Source organism: Oncorhynchus clarkii, chromosome 4, assembly GCF_045791955.1.
Source record: "Oncorhynchus clarkii lewisi isolate Uvic-CL-2024 chromosome 4, UVic_Ocla_1.0, whole genome shotgun sequence".
NCBI classification, from domain to species: domain Eukaryota; kingdom Metazoa; phylum Chordata; class Actinopteri; order Salmoniformes; family Salmonidae; genus Oncorhynchus; species Oncorhynchus clarkii.
In genome coordinates this window covers 40770374-40791636 of record NC_092150.1, presented here as the reverse complement: position 1 = coordinate 40791636, position 21263 = coordinate 40770374, and the positions used below count along the sequence as shown (strand labels likewise).

The 21263-nt window shown below is 42.1% G+C and overlaps 1 protein-coding gene across 1 annotated transcript in view; it reads right to left on the bottom strand.

Moving 5' to 3' along the window:
* Positions 1-619: 619 nt before the first annotated feature.
* Positions 620-21263, bottom strand: part of LOC139406817 (protein O-linked mannose N-acetylglucosaminyltransferase 1 (beta 1,2-)) — a 32545-nt gene continuing 11901 nt past the window's right edge. Inside the window, exons 9-21 of the mRNA XM_071149872.1 lie at positions 13740-13867; positions 13544-13614; positions 13393-13468; positions 13189-13272; positions 12915-12956; positions 12764-12822; positions 9191-9263; positions 6280-6408; positions 5892-6017; positions 5589-5698; positions 5222-5357; positions 4030-4139; positions 620-3802 (exon numbers count right to left, since the gene is read on the bottom strand). Coding sequence (XP_071005973.1) covers positions 3721-3802; positions 4030-4139; positions 5222-5357; positions 5589-5698; positions 5892-6017; positions 6280-6408; positions 9191-9263; positions 12764-12822; positions 12915-12956; positions 13189-13272; positions 13393-13468; positions 13544-13614; positions 13740-13867 — 1226 coding nt within the window. The 3' untranslated portion in view covers positions 620-3720. The remainder of the gene's footprint in view (positions 3803-4029; positions 4140-5221; positions 5358-5588; positions 5699-5891; positions 6018-6279; positions 6409-9190; positions 9264-12763; positions 12823-12914; positions 12957-13188; positions 13273-13392; positions 13469-13543; positions 13615-13739; positions 13868-21263) is intronic.

Here is a 21263-nt window from a genome sequence, read left to right as displayed (position 1 = left end):
TCTGATAGAGGTGACATAATATCCTATTGGAAAATCACTAATCCTATAGGATATTTTGACTAGGGGAGGACTAAGGACTTTGTCCTGTTATGGTTCAGTTATACATGGGTCTGGTCATGTCAGGAAAACATTGTGGCCATGACAGCTGGTGTTGGAAACCGAGGCTGTTACATGTAATTAAAGCCATGTCATTAATGCTGTAATCTAAATCTTCCGAACACTTTTCCCCTCTCCTTGGTGACAGCCATGGTGGGGTCCATGTACACATGTTGTTACCTGGCCAGGTTGCCTTGATGTTGATTATTTTTTTTTAAACAGTATGTTCCTACATATGAAAGATAATACACACTCGAGTATTAAATCAGTGCAAAACAACACATACTGATTTATAGATGGAGAAAGTTGACTACAAAAAGTGTGTGCTCAGTTTTTTAGTCTTGATGTATTACTTTCCACACCGTAATGGAGACAGAATCAGAGAAAACCTCACCAAGAACGAGAAAAGTACAAATATTCCAAAGTATGCTTATGTTAATCACACACACCTAAGCATTCTTTCACCGCAACTCCCCCAAATCAATAATACAAACACTACAAGAAAAACTGACACCAGAATTAAAAAAAAAAACATATTTATTCATTTCATTGAGAGACTAATACCTCACATGTAAGTCAAACTGCAAAAAAAATGTTTTTGGACCATTATCAAACAGACAAACCTCCATTATAATAGATTTCTCTTTGAAATTAGAGGACTGTAGAGCTAGACAACGACACCCCCCCCCCACACACACACACTGATGAAATGCACTGCAGCACACACACACACACAAAAAAAACCTCTGCAAAAAAACTGATACAATATACCTACTTTTACAAACAATTTCATCACCATTCAACCCTACAGTAGATATTGATAACATATCCAACATTTCAAAAAAGTGATAGTATTTCAGAAAGCCTCCACCAGTAGTACCTTGAAATGTCTCTCAACCACACTGTGCAGAGACCCTCATATGTGCAGAAACAGACAGACAACAGACTTTAGTGTTCACGGGTTGATGTTAACCATTGTTCTTTACGTGGCAAATGGCACCCTAAAGAGTGTACGACTTTTGTCCGGGGCCCACAGGGCTCTGGTCAAAAGTAGTGCAGTATATGGGGAAATAGGGTGCCATTTCTCTTATGTGCCTAATCTGCAACGACTAGCACTTTAAACACAGGTTAATGAAAAAAATAAAAAATAAGCAGAGCCTTTTTATTCAGATAGATAGATCTATATATGTACAGTTGAAGTCAGAAGTTTACATACACTTAGATTGGAGTCATTAAAACTCATTTTTTAACCACTTCGAAAATGTATTGTTAACTATAGTTTTGGCATCTACTTTGTGCATGAAACAAGTCATTTTTCCAACAATTGTTTACACCGTTCAGATTGTATCACAATTCCAGTGGATCAGAAGTTTACAAACACTAAGTTGACTGTGCCTTTAAACAGCTTGGAAAATTCCAGAAAATGATGTCATGGCTTTAGAAGCTTCTGATAGGCTAATTGACATAATTTGAGTCAATTGGAGGTGTACCTGTGGCTGTATTTCAAGGCATACCTTCAAACTCAGTGCCTCTTTGCTTGACAACATGGGAAAATCAAAAGATATCAGCAAAGACCTCAGAAAAAAAATGTAGACCTCCACAAGTCCGGTTCCTCCTTGGGAGCAATTTCCAAATGCCTGAAGGTACCACGTTCATCTGTACAAACAATAGTACGCAAGTATAAACACCATGGGGCCACAACGCCGTCATACCGCTTAGGAAGGAGACGCGTTTTGTCTCCTAGAGATGAACGTACTTTGGAGCGAAAAGTGCAAATCAATCCCAGAACAACAGCAAAGGGCCTTGTGAAGATGCTGGGGGAAACAGGTACAAAGGTATCTATATCCACAGAAAAACAAGTCCTATATCGACATAACTTGAATGGCTGCTCAGAAAGGAAGAAGCCACTGCTCCAAAACCGCTATAAAAAAGCCAGACTGCGGTTTGCAACGGCACATGGGGACAAAGATCGTACTTTTTGGAGAAATGTCCTCTGGTCTGATGAAAAAAATAGAACTGCTTGGCCATAATGACCATTGTTATGTTTGGAGGACAAAGAGGGAGGCTTGCAAGCCGAAGAACACCATCCCAACCGTGAAGCACAGGGGTGGCAGCATCATGTTGTGTGGGAGCTTTGCTGCAGGAGGGACTGGTGCACTTCACAAAATAGATGGCGTCATGAGGTAGGAAAATTGTGGATATATTGAAGCAACATCTCAACACATCAGTCAGGAAGTTAAAGCTTGGTCGCAAATGGGTCTTCCAAATGGACAATGACCCCAAGCATACTTCCAAAGTTATGGCGAAATGGCTTAAGAACATCAAAGTCAAGGTATTGGAATGGCCATCATAAAGCCCTGACCTCTATCTCATAGAAGATTTGTGGGCAGAACTGAAAAAGCATGTGTGAGCAAGGAGGCCAACAAACCTGACTCAGTTACACCAGCTCTGTCAGGAGGAATGGGCCAAAATTCACCCAACTTATTGTGGTAAGCTTGTGGAAGGCTACCTGAAACGACAGGGAATTTTTACTCTGTTTAAATGTCAGGAATTGTGAAAAACTGAGTTTAAATGTATTTGGCTAAGGTGTATGTAAACTTCTGACTTCAACTGTACATTAGTATATCAGATCTGTAAACGTTAGGCCTAAAAATTTAAATTTAAAAAGTAAAAAATGTGATATTAAAAATCAGATTAAAAATAAAACATTTCAACCACTTGTTGGTTGATATACTGGCAAGTGAAATAAATAAACATAAGTTAAAATGTATACAGGATTGACAAAGCACTTAGAAATAAAATGAAAATACAATATTTTCTGGTTGGGCAAGTTTCATCGGAAGCCACTTATTTATGCGGGTGTGTCCCCACAAAGCTGGGGGTGAGATTTGAGTGTCAATTATCCTCCCTCTCTTTTTCATCCAGTTTGTTTCTTCCATACATCATCCAACCGTCGTAAAAGAGACGCATCAAAGATGCAGTAAATGTTAACGGATCCCTTTTGTACTCCATTCCTGGTCCAGCCTCTGTCCCCTCTCCTCTTCTCCGAGAATTCACAGGTAGAGTGTCAGTAAGTGGCATAGCTATATATACGTAACCATTTGGACGGAATCCTGTGGCACAGCCTAATACGGTCAATCTCCCACTTCGTCAAAAACCTTCTTCTAGTGAACCTCCACACAGTGAAAGACCAATGATGATCAGTGGTGCAGTCCAGTCAGTGTCTGACCACCACCATAAAAACACCACTTCCAAGAAGCCTTGCTGTCTGTGGTAAGGCCAGGAGGGTGGTGTTGGTAGTAGGGTAAGGGTGCAGGCGTTAAGGCCAGGCTAGAGAGAGCGTGTGTGTGGTGGTGTTGGGCTACTCCACCTTTTACACTATTTTGAAACCGGTTTCAAAAGAGACTATTTTTAGTGTAAAGAAACGGATCTGGCGCCAAATCTGACCTCAGGAATCAAGATTCTCAAGCTACCTCAGTAGGCAGTGTGGATCACTTCTACACCACATACCCCCCTCTGAGTGTTGTAGTGTAAAGAAAATGGCTCTCTGACGCCCCAAGCCTCTGCAAGAATGACCATAATACCAGTCGAGCGCATTGTGAAAGGGTGTGTGGTGGTGTTGGGTTAACGCTGCTCCATGGGAGCTCCCTCTTCTTTGGGCGGAGGCTCTAGGTGGATGGGTGTAACGTTCACTGGCTTCTTCACACTGACCAAAGTAAAGACAGAGGAAAAAAATAGATATTAGCGGTGGAAATGAGTTGGATTGGGATTCTGTTCTGGTTCAAAAAAAAAGTTTAGTTGAGTATACATTGTCATTCTATTGTGAAGTACTGCAATTTGTTCTTAACTGACTTGTCGAGTTAAATAAAATGTTGAATAAAATGTGCCGAGGGGTCTTAATCATAACCACAGTGACACACTATAATAACTTACGAGTATGGCGAGATAGGAACGGCCACAACCAGGACATGGTTCCTCTTCCTGAAGAGCCTCCACATGCCGTTGTGGTACCCTCTCACATCCAGATCCCACACATGGAGACACTGAGGAGGACAGCACACACGTTAGTCCGCAAAAAAAAAAAGTTCTCATGTGACAACAAATCAGCAACAGTTTGATACAGATTCAGTTTAAGGTGAAAAACCTTGACTTTTTTTTGTTACGTTACAGCCTCATTCTGAAATGGATTACATTTTTATTTTCGTCATCAATATATACACACAATACCACTTAATGACAAAGCAAAAACAGGTTTGTAGACATAAACTGATCACATTTACATACATTTTCAGACCCTTTACTCAGTACTTTGTTGAAGTACCTTTGGCAGAGATTAGAGCCTCAAGTGTTCCTGGGTAGTACGCTACAAGCTTGGCACAACTGTATTTGAGGAGTTTCTCACATTCTTCTCTGCAGATCCTCAAGCTGTCAGCTATTTTCAGGTCTCTCCAGAGATGTTCGATCAGGTTGAAATCCGGGCTCTCAAAGACACTCCTGCATTGTTTTGGCTGTGTGCTTAAGGTCGTTGTCCTGTTGCAATCTGGAGCAGGTTTTCATCAAGGATCTCTCTATTTTGCGCCGTTCATCTTCCCTCGATCCTGACTAGTCTCCCAGTCCCTGCCGAATGATGAAACATCAACAGAATGATGCTGCCACCACCATGCTTCACTGTAGAAATGTTGCTAGGTTTTCTCCAGGCGTGAGGCTTGGCATTCAGGCCAAATAGTTCAATCTTGGTTTCATCAGACCAGAGAAACTTGGTTCTCAGTGGCTTCAGTCTGGCCACTCTACCATAAAGGCCTGATTGGTGAAGTGCTACAGAGATGGTTTTCCTTCTGGAAGGTTCACCCATCTCCACAGAGGAACTCAGAGTGTCCATCTGGTTCTTGGTCACCTCCCTGACCAAGGCCCTTCTCCCCTGATTGCTCAGTTTGGCGGGCTCAAGGAAGAGGCTTGGATTGCAAACGGTATGACCTTGTGTGTGCCTTTCCAAATAATGTCTAATCAATTGAATTGACCACAGGTGGACTCCAATCAAGTAGAAACATCTCATCTGAATACTTTCCAAAGGCACTGTATATTGAAATGTGAAGAGCTTGTCTCTATATCTCCCATCCCCCTCTACCTTGGCAAGCTCAGTCCAGGTGGATGTGTCAGTCTCCAGTTCCATCTTGATGTACATGACATAGGTCTTCCCCTCTGTATCAGGGATGAACAAGTCCTCACATGGGTTCTTACTGTGGTCCAGTACATCAGCCTCCCTGAGCACAACACAGAATAACACATATGTTAGTCACTGTCAGCAGTGGTGACAAGGGTACTTTGCTGTGTACTTTGCTACTAGCGTCAGCGCAGACATGCTAGCTGTTCCCATAGACTTAGTTATTGAGGCAACGACTATCCATTTGAAAGCAAATCTCGGTGGAAATATATATATTTTTTAAACTCACACAGCTTAATTTGTGGACTATATCTGATACATGCTCACTCACTTAAGTAAGTTCTGAATCTCCAGCTCGTAGGCATCTTTCTTCAAGCCGTCAACATTCTTCAGCTGGACATTAGGAACCGTGTTGAGCCTGTGCTTCTTGAAATACACTTCCTAGAGAGGATAAATTAAGAAGAAACACTCAAATGCAAGACAGGTCAAACCCATAACCAGCTTATGAAAATCCACTGAGAAAATGTCAGTATCCTGATTCATCATCAAGTTCACTTTAAAATGGATACCAGCCTGAGCAGATGGCATGAAAGGCTATACCATAGTATTCTAGTAGTGAAGAAGAGGGCCTTACGTGGAAGTAGCCGTTCATGTTGAGTCCGATGATGCCAAAGTGGTAGGAGCGGGACACGTCAGGGATGATACACTCTCTGCCTTTCCTCTGTTCTGGCATACGCATCCACATGTCCCAGTCCCACAGCTACACGCACGCGTTGTCATGATCACACAGAGAAAATATTAACTATCAGTTTCGGAAACACTGCACGCACGCATATACACACAGACACACACACGCGTTAATATTTTCTGTGTGATAATGACAACGCGTGTGTGTGTCTGTGTGTATATGCGTGCGTGCAGTGTTTCCGAAACTGATAGTTAATATTTTCTCTGTGTGATAATGACAACTATCAGTGTCGGAAACTGAACACACACACACACACACACACACGTGCTAGTACCTTCTCAGGCGTGGGCCACTTGGGCTCCAGTTCGTCTTTGTAGAGACTCTTCTTCAGCACCCAGCCCAGGCCTGGCATACTCTCCACTCTGTAGAGGAGAGCTGGGTCCTCTGCGGTGTGCTCATAACCCTGCATAGCAGATATTAAAAACTACATAAAACACAATTTCCACACATTACAGTCATATATGCCAATTCCCAGATGCTTTTATCCAAAGCAACTTAGTGTCATGCGTGCAGGGCCAGCATAAGGCATAAGCGAAATAAGCGGTGTCTGCATGCTTCCCAGCCAAAACAGTTTGGAAGAGTTTGTGCATATATTAGGACATTTCGTGACGTTTTTGTTCATTTTGGACTTTGGTGTGGGTTTTAAGGCTGTTCGGGCACAATACATTTTTTCTAGAGGAAAGCCGAAGTGCGGAGCCGAAGTCTACGCCCCTTCGTCAGTGATTGGCCAAGAGTAGTGATTCTTCAATAAAGTCTTTGTTGTCATACATTGAGAGACTCATTTTCATGCAAAGTTTTTAATTGAGAAATACTGCACCAAACAGCTTAGTTAGATGTAAAAATATGCAACTAGGATCCTCTGCAAAAACATAAAAATTAATGACATTTCTTGAGTTATTTTAGATTGAGTCTGACTAATCTGAGGAAATGTTTATTTTCTCTCTTTTTTCAAGCTGTCTATTAAGGGAGTATGTCAGCACACTCGTTGGTTCGGCTCGCCGCCAGCCGAATGGGGCCCTGTCCTCCATGGGCCCCCCATTGATTTTTGTTAGTCATTCTCACTCAGATATCATATTAACGTGGCACAAGTCACGGCAAAATGTGTAGAATTGTAACTTTAAAAAGGCCCCCACCAGAGGGCAATTCCACCCCTATTTCTACATGATTACTGTCCAAAAGAGGAAATTCTCGTTTAGGTTCCACCTCCCGAAGAATGACGTAGCCTGCTAATACATATTCACGAATTGGGGGTGGGAATGTTCTGTTGATTTCCAGGTGGTATGGAGAAATCACAAGTAGGGCCCTGACAGCTGTCAGTGTATTTAGCTAGCATGCTAACCTTATTATTAAGAACACCTTCCTAATATTGAGTTGTGCACCTGGTCAGTCTATGACACGGAAAGAAATTGATTTTTAAATGTTTTTTTTTTTTTTAAGATTCTATACAGTGTATATATAAACTCAGCAAAAATAGAAACGTTCTCTCACTGTCAACTGCGCTTATTTTCAGCAAACTTAACATGTGTAAATATTTGTATGAACATAACAAGATTCAACAACAGACTAACTGAACAAGATCCACAGACATGTGGCAGAAATTGAATAATGTGTCCCTGAACAAAGGGGCGGGGGGGTAAAAATGAAAAGTACCAGTCAGTATCTGGTGTAGCCGCCAGCTGCATTAAGTACTGCAGTGCATCTCCTCCTCATGGACTGCACCACATTTGCCTGTTCTTGCTGTGAGATGTTACCTCACTCTTCCACCTAGGCACCTGCAAGTTCCCGGACATTTCTGGGAACTTCACCCTCCGTTCCAACAGGTCCCAGACGTGCTCAATGGGACTGAGATCCGGGATATTCGCTGGCCATGCTAGAACACTGACATTCCTGTCTTGCAGGAAATCACGCACAGAACGAGCAGTATGGCTAGTGGCATTGTCATGCTGGAGGGTCATGTCAGGATGAGCCTGCAGGAAGGGTACCACATAAGGGAGGAGGATGTCTTCCCTGCAATGCACAGCATTGAGATTGCCTTCAATGACAACAAGCTCTGTCCAATGATGCTGTGACCCACCGCCCCAGAGGACAGGCCTCGGTGTAACGCTTATTCCTTCGACAATAAACGCGAATCCGACCACCACCCCTGGTGAGACAAAACCGCGACTCACCAGTGAAGATCACTTTTTGCCAGTCCTGTTTGGTCCAGAGACGGTGTGTTTGTTCCCATAGGCGACGTTGTTGCCGGTGATGTCTAGTGAGGACCTGCCTTACAACAGACCTACAAGCCCTCAGTCCAGCCTTTCTCAGACTATTGCGGACAGTCTGAGCACTGATGGAGGGATTGTGCGTTCCCTGGTGTAACTCAGGCAGTTGTTGTTGCCATCCTGTACCTGTCCCGCAGGTGTGATGTTCAGATGTACCGATCCTGTGCAGGTGATGTTACACGTGGTCTGCCACTGCGAGGACGATCAGCTATCCATCCTGTCTCCCTGTAGCGCGGTCTTAGGCGTCTCACAGTACGGACATTGCAATGTATTGGCCTGGCCACATCTGGAGTCCTCATGCCTCTTTGTAGCATGCCTAAGGCACGTTCACGCAGATGAGCAGGGACACTTGGCATCTTTCTTTTGGTGTTTTTCAGAGTCCGTAGAAAGGCCTTTTTAGTGTCCTAAGTTTTCATAACTGTGACCGTATTTGCCTACCGTCTAAGCTGCTAGTGTCTTAACGACCGTTCCACAGGTGCATGTTCATTAATTGCTTATGGTTCATTGAACAAGCATGGTAAACAGAGTTTAAACCCTTTACAATTAAGATCTGTGAAGTTATTTGGATTTTTATGAATTATCTTTAAAAAGACAGGGTCCTATTAACCTTGCTGAGTTAATATTTTTATACGGACTGGCTCAAATTTAAGTGAAACTTGACAAATGAACCAATGGATTATGATAATTTCCTAGTAAAAAAAATGGAGGTGCAAAAACATAAGTTTAATTTGCTCCCTATCTCAGGCAGCCAAGTGCAGGCTATGGGAAAAAAAACGTAAATGTCTCTGTCCGTCATCAAGACGAGCCACAAATGTTGAGGTGGGGGGCCCCCTAACCCACTAGCCATGCTCTACCAACTGAGCTACAGCAACGAAAGGAAAACGTTTAAAGTGTGGAAAGTATCGAGAGGAGGACACTGACCTGGTCGTTCCAGGCCGAGATGCAGTATAAGCTGTCGTCCTCGTTGAGCAGATGGACGGTCTGGCTCAGGAAACTGGACAGGAACAACAACCATAACATGTCACCAACCATTGTCTTATTTCAGATGTCGCGTCGATTCCGCAAGTCTATGATTCCCTACCACAAATACATTCCATTCCAGTATGGGACAGTTGAACCATCTCTACCAGCTGCTCCGAAGAGCATGTTTGCGAGGTTAAACAAGCATTGAATTCAGTTGGCCCCATACTCCAAATGTTTGTCAGCCATTTCTCATTAGTTAACGGAGGACAGAGCTGGAGAAGTAGCACATGTTCAACAGTTAATACATTTAAGGATTGGGGCACACAAAGGAGAGAGAGATTTAGTAAAGCAGGAAGCATGTGGATCTACTGCCCCCTTTTGGTCAATAATGGTCATATTCATTCTAAAGCACATACTCAGCTACATTAAACTCACTGACAAACTTCCAATGATCTTTGCGCTGAGATTGAAGTCTCGCTCTCTCTCGCTCCCTCTCACCTGAGTGTACTACACATTAAGAAAACCTTCCTAATATTGAGTTGCACCTCACCCCTCAGAACAGCCTCAATTCGTTGTGGGCAAAGACTCTAAAAGGTGTTGAAAGCGGGTCTGAATACTTATGTAAATGAACTTTCACTTACTTGTATTCTTTATATATTTGCAAACATTTCTGAACCTGTTCTTGCTTTGTCATTATGGGTTATTGTGCGTAGCTTGATGAGCAATTTGTATTTAAAATATATATATATATATTTTAAGGCTGTAACATTTAAAAAAAAAGGGAAAATTCTTAGGGCCTGAATAAAAGTATTCAGACTCCAGTTTTTCCACATTTTATTGCATTACAGCCTTATTAAAAAAATGGATGTAGTTTCCCCCCTCATTCTATACAATACCCCATTACGACAAAGCAAAAACAGGTTTGTTGAAATGTTAAAATATTTATAAAATGTTGAACTGATATCACATTTACATAAGTATTCAGAACCTTTACTCAGTACTTGTTGAAACACCTTTGGCAGCGATTACAGCCTTGAGGCTTCTTGAGTATGACGCTAAAAGCTTGGCACACGTGTATTTGGGGAGTTTCTCGCATTCTTCTCTGCAAATCCTCTCAATCTCTGTCAGGTTGCACAACTATTTTTCAGGTCTCTCCAGAGATGTTCGTTCGGGTTCAAGTCCGGGCTCTGGCTGGACCACTCAAGGACATTCAGAGACTTGTCCCGAAGCCACTCCTGTGTTGTTTTGACTGTGTGCTTAGGGTCGTTGTCCTGTTGGAAGGTGAACCTTCACCCCAGTCGGAGGTACTGAGCCCTCTGGAGCAGGTTTTAGTCAAGGATCGCTCTGTACTTTGCCCTGTTCATCTTTCCCTTGGTCCTGTCTCGTCTCCCAGTTCCTGCCACTGAAAAACATCCCCACAGTATGATGCTGCCACCACCATGGTGGTGACAGGTTTCCTGCAGACGTGAGACTTGACACTCAGGCCAAAGAGTTCAATCTTGGTTTCATCCGACCAGAGAATCTTGTTTCTCATGGTCAGAGTCCTTTAGGAGCCTTTTGGCAAAATCTAAGCGGGCGGTCATGTGCCTTTTACAGAGGAGTGGCTTCCGTCTAGCCACTCTACCATAAAGGCCTGATAGGTGGAGTGCTGCAGAGATGGTTGTCCTACTAGAAGGTTCTCCCATCTCCACAGAGGACCTCTTGAGCTCTATCACGAGTGACCATTGGGTTCTTGCTCACCTCCCTGACCATGGCCCTTCTCCCCTGATTGCTCAGTTTGGCTGGGTTAGGGTTCTAGGAAGAGTCTTGGTGGTTCCAAACTTATTCTATTTAAGAATGATGGAGGCCACTGTGTTCTTGGGGACCTTCAAAGCTGCAGAAATGTTTTGGTACCCTTCCCCAGATCTGTGCCTCAACACAATCCTGTCATCTCAGAGCTCTACGGACAATTCCTTCAACCTCATGGCTTGGTTTTTGCTCTGACATGCACTATCAACTGTAGGACCTTATATAGAGAGATGTTTGCCTTTCCAAATCATGTCCAATCAATTGAATTTAGCACAAGTTGTAGAAACATCAAGGACAATCAATGGAAACAGGATCTACTGGAGCTCAATAGCAAAGTCTGAATAATTAAGTATTGTTTTTTTTTATACATTTGCCAAAATAAAATAAAACCTGTTTTCACTTTGTCATTATCGGGTATTGTGTGTAGATTGATGAGGAAATGATCAATTTTAGACTAATGCTGTAACATAACAAAATGTGGAGTAGGGAAGGGGTCTGAATACTTTCCCGAATGCACTGTATGTAAAGTGTTGGTCCCATGTTTCATGAGCTGCTATAAAAGATCTCAGAAATGTCCCATACACACAAAAAGCTGCCCTCTCAAATGCTGTGCAAAAATGTGCTTACATCCATCCCTGTTAGTGAGCATTTCTCCTTTGCCAAGATAATCCATCCACATGACAGGTGTGGCATATCGAGAAACTCATTTAACAGCACGATTACACAGGTGCACCTGTGCAGTTGTCACAAAACAATGCCACAGATGTCAAGTTTAGGGAGCGTGCATTGGCATGCTGACTGCATCATGAATGCTAATTTCTATACCATAAGCTGCCTCCAATGTCATTTTAGAGAATTTGGCAGTACGTCCAACTGGCCCCACAACCGCAGACCATGTGTAACCAAGCCAGCCCAGGAACTCCACATCTGGCTTCTTCAGCTGCGGGATTGTCTGAGACCAGCCACCCGGACAGCTGATGAAACTGTGGGTTTTCACAACCGAAGAACCTCTGCACAAACTCAGAAACCGTCTCAGGAAAGCTCATCTGCGTGCTCATCGTCCTACCCAGGGTCTTGACCGTGGCGTTGTAACTGACTTCAGTGGATAAATACTCACCTCCGATGGCCACTGGCACACTGGAGAAGTGTGTTCTTCACGGATGAATTCCGGTTTCAACTGTACAGGGCAGATGGCATCGTGTAGGCGAGGGGTTTGCTGATGTCAACGCTTTGACATGTTGCTATGGGTTTATGGTATGGGCAGGCATAAACTACAAACAACGAACACAATTGCATTTTATAGATGGAAATTTGAATGCACAGAGATACCGTGATGAAATCCTGAGGCCCATTGTCGTGCCACTCATTCACCGCCACCGCCTCATGTTTCAGCATGATAATGTACACAATTCTGTACACAATTCCTGCAACCTGAAAATGTCCCATTTCTTCCACAACCTGCATACTCACCAGACATGTCACCCATTGAGTATGTTTGGGACGCTCTGAAGCGACATGAACAACACTGTGATCCAGTTCCCACCAATATCCAGCAACTTCGCACAGCAGTCGAAGAGGAGTGGGACAACATTCCACAATCAACAGCCCGATCAAACTATGGTTTTCTGATCCTCGTCCCTACTTTTTTTTTTTTTAAAGGTATCTGTGACCAACAGATGCATATCTGCATTCCCAGTCATGTGAAATCCAAATCCATTCAATCTAAAACTACAGAGATCTTACCTGAAGAAATCTATGGAGATATCTAGGTCTTCCTCCAGGACTATGGCAAAGTCGGCATCCTGCAAATCAATCACAAATCAACCACAATGGCAGAAATCAACCACAACCATAATAACCTGGATTTGGTGGACAGAAAGGTTAAAATACTCACTGGGTGTAGGTTGAAGGTTGCAGTGAGACTGGCTTTGTAGTGCTGAAAGGAGAGAGCAGACAGATGTATAGAGGTGGTAAGGAGTGGGTGATGGTTGCCAAAACACTGGTGTGCATTACAACACAACATTGCCTTTGATTGTCTCATTTGTTGGTGTTTGACAAAATAAGTGACTTCTAGTTGACTAATGACTGTGTGACTGACTCCGTTTCAGCTGGTCTGTGATGGAGGCTGCTCGGAGTGTGATGAGTGAGTTGGCTGACAGACATCTCACCTGTGATACTCTGGCATTCTTGATGCTGATGGGAGTGTGTTGAACCCCCTTCAGTCCAAACAGCTCCACCACATCCATGGGCTCCTGTACGAACACACACATGCACGCAAGCACACACACACAGCTTTAAGCGCAATAAATGAAATACCATACAGTTGAGTAGATGGTTGAGGAGGGTGAAGATAAAGAGAAGGAACTACGTACCTCATAGTATCCATCGATGAAGACTGTGACCATCTGTGGGTTGACCCCCTGGGCTGAGAGCAGAGACCTCAGCATCCTAACATGGAGAAGAAAGAGCTGGTCATAACCCTACTTCCAGACTTGTCCCTTTCCATCAGAATCACAGTCATACCTGTACAGATAGTTAGGTCTGTTCCCAGCGATGACCGCCACAGGAACATTGAACACATTGTTGTTGGGGAGCTAGAGAAAGGAGGGGGAGGGGGGACAAGCTTGAGTTCAATCATCCAGACGGGCCCTTATAAAAAATATTTAAAAAGTAGTGCACTAAAATCGGGAATAGGGTGCCATTTGGGACGTGGCCTTACTGGGTCTGGGTTGAACTCAATGGGGGCCGGGTCCTTGCAGCTACAGATGCTGCCGTAGCCCTCCACCTTACTGCAGAAGAGTTTCCTCCTCCTGTTCAGCTCTGTGTCAGCCCAATGGCACTCTGCATCTGCAGGGGGAGAGAGAGGAGAATGATACCCAATTAATTACAATTCACTGACACATTTCATTTTTATTTTTTCCCCCCACAAGGGAACTTCGAGTGTGGCATTCAGTATAAAAACACACACGACAAGTAGAAGGAGTTGAGATGGTGGTTGACATGGTGCAGGAGCATAAAACCACCTGACAATGCATAGTGAAAGTATACACAACCCTTGCAGTCTTCCCATTTTTCTGCCTCAAATTATTTATTTTTTTAACCGATCTACACAACCTAGTCCACACTTTCAAAGTAAAAGACAAAATATTGAAAATGAATCTTCATAAAAAATGAAGATGTATTGATTGCATTTGCCTTCAACACCCAAGTTAATACTTTGTGGAAGCGCCTTTGGCAGCCATCACAGCTGTAAATCACTTTGAATAAGACTACAAACCTCGCACAACTCTTAGAGAAACACAAATCAATTGTTTTTCTCAAAATTGCTCAAGCTCAGTAAACTTGGTTGGGAATCATTGACGGACAGCAATATCATTTTAATTTTTTTTTATGATTTTCAAGCAGATTAAACCAGGACTGAGAATGCACCTTTCTGGAACACTCACCACCTCTTGGAAAGCCATTCTGGTGTGCCTTTGGTATTAACATTTGTCATTGTCCAGCTGAAAACCTAACCCCGGGATAGTGTCAATTTTCCAGAAGACTACAGCAGGTTTTCCTCTAACTTTTCTAACTGGGCTTTGCTCCTCATATTTATTTTGATCCTGACAAACTTCCCAGTCCCTTGCTGGTGACAAGAATACCCATAATATGATGCTGCCACCACAATACTTAAAGATAAAGAGGATCAACAACACTGCATTCACGCCACATTACTGGCATGTATGATAAAGTGAAAAGAAGTTAGGTTCTAAATCGGGGGGGGGGGGGGGGGGCAAAGTATGACCCCAATGTTTTTTTGCCCTTTTTTCGTCCAATTTCGTGGTATCCAATTGGTAGTTACAGTCTTGTCCCATCGCTGCAACTCCTGTACGGACTCGGGAGAGGCGAAGGTTGAGAGCCATGCGTCCTAAGAAATACGACCCAGCCAAGCCGCACTGCTTCTTGACAATGCCTGCTTAACCCGGAAGCCAGCCGCACCAATGTTCGGAGGAAACACCGTACACCTGGCGACCGTGCCAGCATGCATGCGCCCGGCATGCGCGATGGGACAAGGAAATCTCGGCCTACCAAACCCTCTCCTAACCCAGACGACGCTGGGCCAATTGTGTGCCGCCTCATGCGTCTCCCGGTCACGGCCAGCTGTGACACAGCCTGGGATCGAACCCGGGTCTGTAGTGATGCGGTGCCATAGACCGCTGCGTAACTCAGGAGTCCCCCGCAAATTGTTTTTAACAAACAATTAATCCCCCCAAAAATGCGCCCCTCCATTGAATTTCTTAATCCCAATGTGGCCCTCGAGCCAAAAGGTTTGCCCACCCCTGTTCTAAATATACACCATTTCCAGGCTTTCATAATCAAATAAAGTAGACCGCCCACAATTCTTAATCATTACACAACTGTTCTAATTTCAATCATCCTCTTCACCCTCAACATTCAGATCAGTCTGTTAACTCGAAATGACAACGACAAGGTTCCAGTTTAACTAAGTTTACTATACTGTATGAACACACTACAATGTAGCCATTCCACTCAAGGCTAGGTCCATCAACAACCAAACTTCCCGCGCAGGCGCACTCTTGACAGTGATAGCCCCGTAATAACAGAAATATAGGGATACTTAAAACATGAACTTAACAGAATCAAATTCAATCACCCTCATCATTCAGTTCATTGAAGTCACATGCACCATTATCAGTTCTGGTTTCTATCACCCATTCATCCATTGAAGACAAAATAGCATATTTTATTAAGTTACTAGTTTTTGCTTCGTAGTCAGAGCAATGCTGCCGCGCGAGTGGTCATGTGCTGAACACATTGTCAGCACGGATATTCTTGGAAAAAGTTACATTTGGAAATGGAGCTGCACCTCTAGAATTTTGCGATATTTGACAAAGGTAAGTGTCAGAGCAAATTCGGCAGTTTCTTTCTGATACTATATAGAAATCAAAATGTTTTACCTGCATGTGATTTGAAAAAGTTATGCTCCTTTCCCTGCATCTGTCAATTACAAGACGCACCTCTCTCTTCATGTACAATTTGACAACTGATAATATTGTCACTCATCAGATTGTCAATTTAATCTCATCTATAGGCCAACCATTTGTGTGTGAAATTTGTTTCGGTATAGTTTAGGTCAGTGGAGGCTGCTGATGGGAGGATGGCTCATAATAAATGGCTGGAATGGAGCAAAAAAATTTAATGACATCAATACATGGAAACCATGTGTTTGCTGTATTTAATATCATTCCCCCTATTCCGCAACAGCCATTACCACGTCCTCCCCAATTAAGGTGCCACCAACCTCATGTGGTTTAGGTGTAGTTTCGATGGGCCGGCTGCGCAGGCTGACTGGCATTGTTTGTTTCCTGCTCATCAACTTGGATAGAGTCATGGATATGTTTTGCAATATTCTAAAAGGCCTACTGCAACACGTAGTGTGTTTGTGTGTCCGTTACAATAAATGTGATTAGCAAGAGAGTTATAGTAAATAAAACAGTCCATTAACAGCTTATTTTCATAACGTAAAGCAGAATGATATCAAATCAGCAAGACACGTGGTCAAATTATTTGCTGCTGATAAATAACACAATCATGACACTAAATCTAAATCAAATCAAAGAAAAAGCCATATCTCAGACTGGCTAATAAAAAGAAAAGATTAAGATGGGCAAAAGAACACAGACACCGGAACTCATCCCGGAGTCACCTCTTCACTGTTGACGTTGAGACTGGTGTTTTGCGGGTACTATTTGAAAGAAGCTGCCAGTTGAAGACTTGTCAAATTTGAGAAACAGACACCTCACAACAATGTACTTGTCCTCTTGCTCAGTTGTGCACCGGTGCCTCCCACTCCTCTGTATTCTGGTTAGAGCCAGTTTGCGCTGTTCTGTGAAGGGAGTAGTACACAGCGTTGTACGAGATCTTCAATTTCTTGGCAATTTATCACATGGAATAGCCTTCATTTCTCAGAACAAGAATAGACTGACAAGTATCAGAAGAAAGTATTTGTTTCTGGCCATTTTGAGTCTGTAATCGAACCCACAAATACTAATGCTCCAGATACTCAACTAGTCTAAAGAAGGACAGTTTTATTGCTTCTTTAAATCAGAACAACAGTCTTCAGCTGTGCTAACATAATTGCAAAAGGGTTTTCTAATGATCAATTAGCCTTTTAAAACGATAAACTTGGATTAGCTAACAACGTGCTATTGGAACACAGGAGTGATGGTTTGATTTGGATCTCTTTTAGTCCCCATTTGGACAAATCAAATTTCCATATGACACACTATTACAAACATACATAATGACCCAATAAATACTCAATCTAAAAAATATTGATTCTTCATCTACTATAGTCCCACAACATTTCTATGCATTATATTTAAATTGTTTTAAAATAATGTTTAAATGTATATATTGAAAGGTTTCTGGTTTGCTCAGTGAATTTATTCAATTTCTTTATTGCTCTCGATCGAAATGTTATTTTGCCTATTTCTCTTTTCTGTCTGGATAACGCATAGATGGTGGACAATATATTCCTAGTATTTACAGAATGTCTGCCTCTTACCAACTGAATACAGTTGTGAATAGAACTTGTCCGTAAATTATGTATATTATGAAATAAAATAAGCATGTTTTTTTCAATTATCTTATCGATTGATGACCAACCAAGAACATTGCGCATGACTGCAACAGAAGAACCATATCGCCACCTTAAAACAATCCTTGGCTGCTTTGTTCTGTGCATTCTGCAGCCTCCTAACTTCACTTGATGATGCATTTCACCAGACCACAACAATAGTTCACCTGACTCTCAATTAATGCTTGTGTTATTTGCTGAATAATTTTTACTGGTAAATATTTAGCTATCCTTCTGATTATGCATGCTGTTTTAATATATATATTTTTTTACATAGATTAGTTATTTGAGACGACCATGATAAGCAGTTGTCTAGCTGCACTCCCAATAGTTTGGTTTCTGCCACTTCTTCAATTTGTACTTAATTGTATCCCAAGCTGTTTTGGCCTTTTCCTAGTTGAACAGACCAACATAACTTTGGCTTTCTTGGTGTTTAAAGCAAGTTTGTTTTGGCAAACCCACTCCCTAATATTCTCCAAATCTCCTTGTAAAGCTTGCTGTACCTGTTGAACCGATTGTCTTGCTGCATAAATTGTAGTATCATCTGCAAATATAGTAGCTTGAGTTTCAGCTAAGGCATAGGGAAGGTCGTTGGTATATATTAAATAGTGGCCCAAGGCAGCTGCCCTGCGGTATTCCACAGTTTAACACGAGGGGAAGAAAATGAACCATTGATATAGGTGGACTGTTTCCTGTCAGTTAGATATGACTGCTACCTCCTTAAAAACATAATGCATTAATTTTGTCAAAATTATTTCATGATCCACTAAATCAAATGCTGCACTGAAATCTAAAAATAGTACACCCACAAACTTTCCATTATCCATAGTATTGAGCCACTGGTCAGTCATGTCAACCAATGCAGTGGTAGTGGAATGTTTTTTGCGATACGCATGCTGATTGGCTGTAATCAGATCATTCTTTTCCATGTACTCCCATATTTGTCTACTCACAATACCCTCCAATATTTTACTGAGTGTAGGGAGTAGACTACTTGGTCGACTATTGGCAGGAGTAATGGGTTCTTTGCAGTCTTTCGGAATAGGGGACAGTTTCACATGCTTCCATACATTTGCAAACATCCCCTTTTCCAGTGATCAATTAAATATGCATCTCAGTGGAACAGCAATCTGGGGAGCAGCACAGTGAAGCAAAACAATGTCCATAAGACCTGTAGATTTATAATCAGGTAATTACTTCAAAAGGTGTGTGCACCGTGTGCAGACTAAAAGAGCAGGTCTTGTTGCTCATAATATGATCATCAATCCATTGGACAATAGCTTGTTTGGATGAATGTATGTTTACATTGTTGCTCAGTAAATCAAATTTTCTTTGTAAAAAAAATCTGCAAAATGATTGGCAATATCAACTGGTTTTGTTATTATTATCCCGTCAACCTCCACACTAGATGGGCATGATGAGATAGTTAAGGGCTTACTTGGTACATCTGTGTTCCATACCTTTTTAGAATCATTTTTACAACCAATAAAACAACTTTTTTTTATTTTGATTCAATTTAACTGCATAATTAAGTAATGTTCTATAATTCTGTTCATCAATTTCTAATTTTGACTTGGCTGCTAAGACTTTTGCCATATTTCTTTGAGAAAAAGCCTCACCCAGTTCATCATCAATCCATGGAGATGGACGAGCACCAACTGTACTCTTTCATATCGGGGCATGATGGTCCATTACCTCAGTGAGCAAATCAATAAAACATTGTGTAGCGTGATTTAAATCATCCTCTAGATAAATCAGCAGCCAAATCATTTAGAAATAGCTCATGATTAAATATTTTAAAATTTCTCTTGACCACAATCCTTGGGGGTTTCTTTGGAACCTTGGTGTTCAAGGTTATGGTCACAATATTATGGTCTATCCAGCCCACTGGCATTGATCTGGCTTTTAAGCATTGCAATGGTATATTACAGAAAATCAGATCAATGCATGTGTCTGAACGATGACCCAACTTAATTGATGATCTAGTAGTATCATTAACCATTTGTTTCAAACCACAGTTCTTGGTATATCTCATCAATTTTGTTCTAAATGTATATTAAAATCACCCAAGATAAATACATCTCTGTTGCTATCTGTGGCCTGGTGAAACCCAGTACATAAGTTATCCAGATAGACCACCTAGCTCTAAGGTGTCATATACACACATCCTACCAATATGGGTGCCTGGTGAGACAGATGTACTTGAGCCCATAGTGCCTCTACTTGACAAACACGAAGGTCATCCCTTCTCTTAAAAAGGTATATGATTTTGAATGTACAGTTCTACACCCCCACCATTCCTATCTCTTCTCAGTAGACCATATGCATGAATGTTAATTTGCCCATCATTTACAGATGCATCTAAATGTGTTTTGTTCAAAGCCAAAATATGACCAAGTTAAAAACCTCATGTACAGTGCCTTGCGAAAGTATTCGGCCCCCTTGAACTTTGCGACCTTTTGCCACATTTCAGGCTTCAAACATAAAGATATAAAACTGTATTTTTTTGTGAAGAATCAACAACAAGTGGGACACAATCATGAAGTGGAACGACATTTATTAGATATTTAAAACTTTTTTAACAAATCAAAAACTGAAAAATTGGGCGTGCAAAATTATTCAGCCCCTTTACTTTCAGTGCAGCAAACTCTCTCCAGAAGTTCAGTGAGGATCTCTGAATGATCCAATGTTGACCTAAATGACTAATGATGATAAATACAATCCACCTGTGTGTAATCAAGTCTCCGTATAAATGCACCTGCACTGTGATAGTCTCAGAGGTCCGTCAAAAGCGCAGAGAGCATCATGAAGAACAAGGAACACACCAGGCAGCTCCGAGATACTGTTGTGAAGAAGTTTAAAGCCGGATTTGGATACAAAAAGATTTCCCAAGCTTTAAACATCCCAAGGAGCACTGTGCAAGCGATAATATTGAAATGGAAGGAGTATCAGACCACTGCAAATCTACCAAGACCTGGCCGTCCCTCTAAACTTTCAGCTCATACAAGGAGAAGACTGATCAGAGATGCAGCCAAGAGGCCCATGATCACTCTGGATGAACTGCAGAGATCTATAGATGAGGTGGGAGACTCTGTCCATAGGACAACAATCAGTCGCATATTGCACAAATCTGGCCTTTATGGAAGAGTGGCAAGAAAGCCATTTCTTAAAGATATCCATAAAAAGTGTTGTTTAAAGTTTGCCACAAGCCACCTGGGAGACACACCAAACATGTGGAAGAAGGTGCTCTGGTCAGATGAAACCAAAATTGAACTTTTTGGCAGCAATGCAAAACGTTATGTTTCGCGTAAAAGCAACACAGCTGAAGACACCATCCCCACTGTCAAACATGGTGGTGGCAGCATCATGGTTTGGGCCTGCTTTTCTTCAGCAGGGACAGGGAAGATGGTTAAAATTGATGGGAAGATGGATGGAGCCAAATACAGGACCATTCTGGAAGAAAACCTGATGGAGTCTGCAAAAGACCTGAGACTGGGACGGAGATTTGTCTTCCAACAAGACAATGATCCAAAACATAAAGCAAAATCTACAATGGAATGGTTCAAAAATAAACATATCCAGGTGTTAGAATGGTCAAAG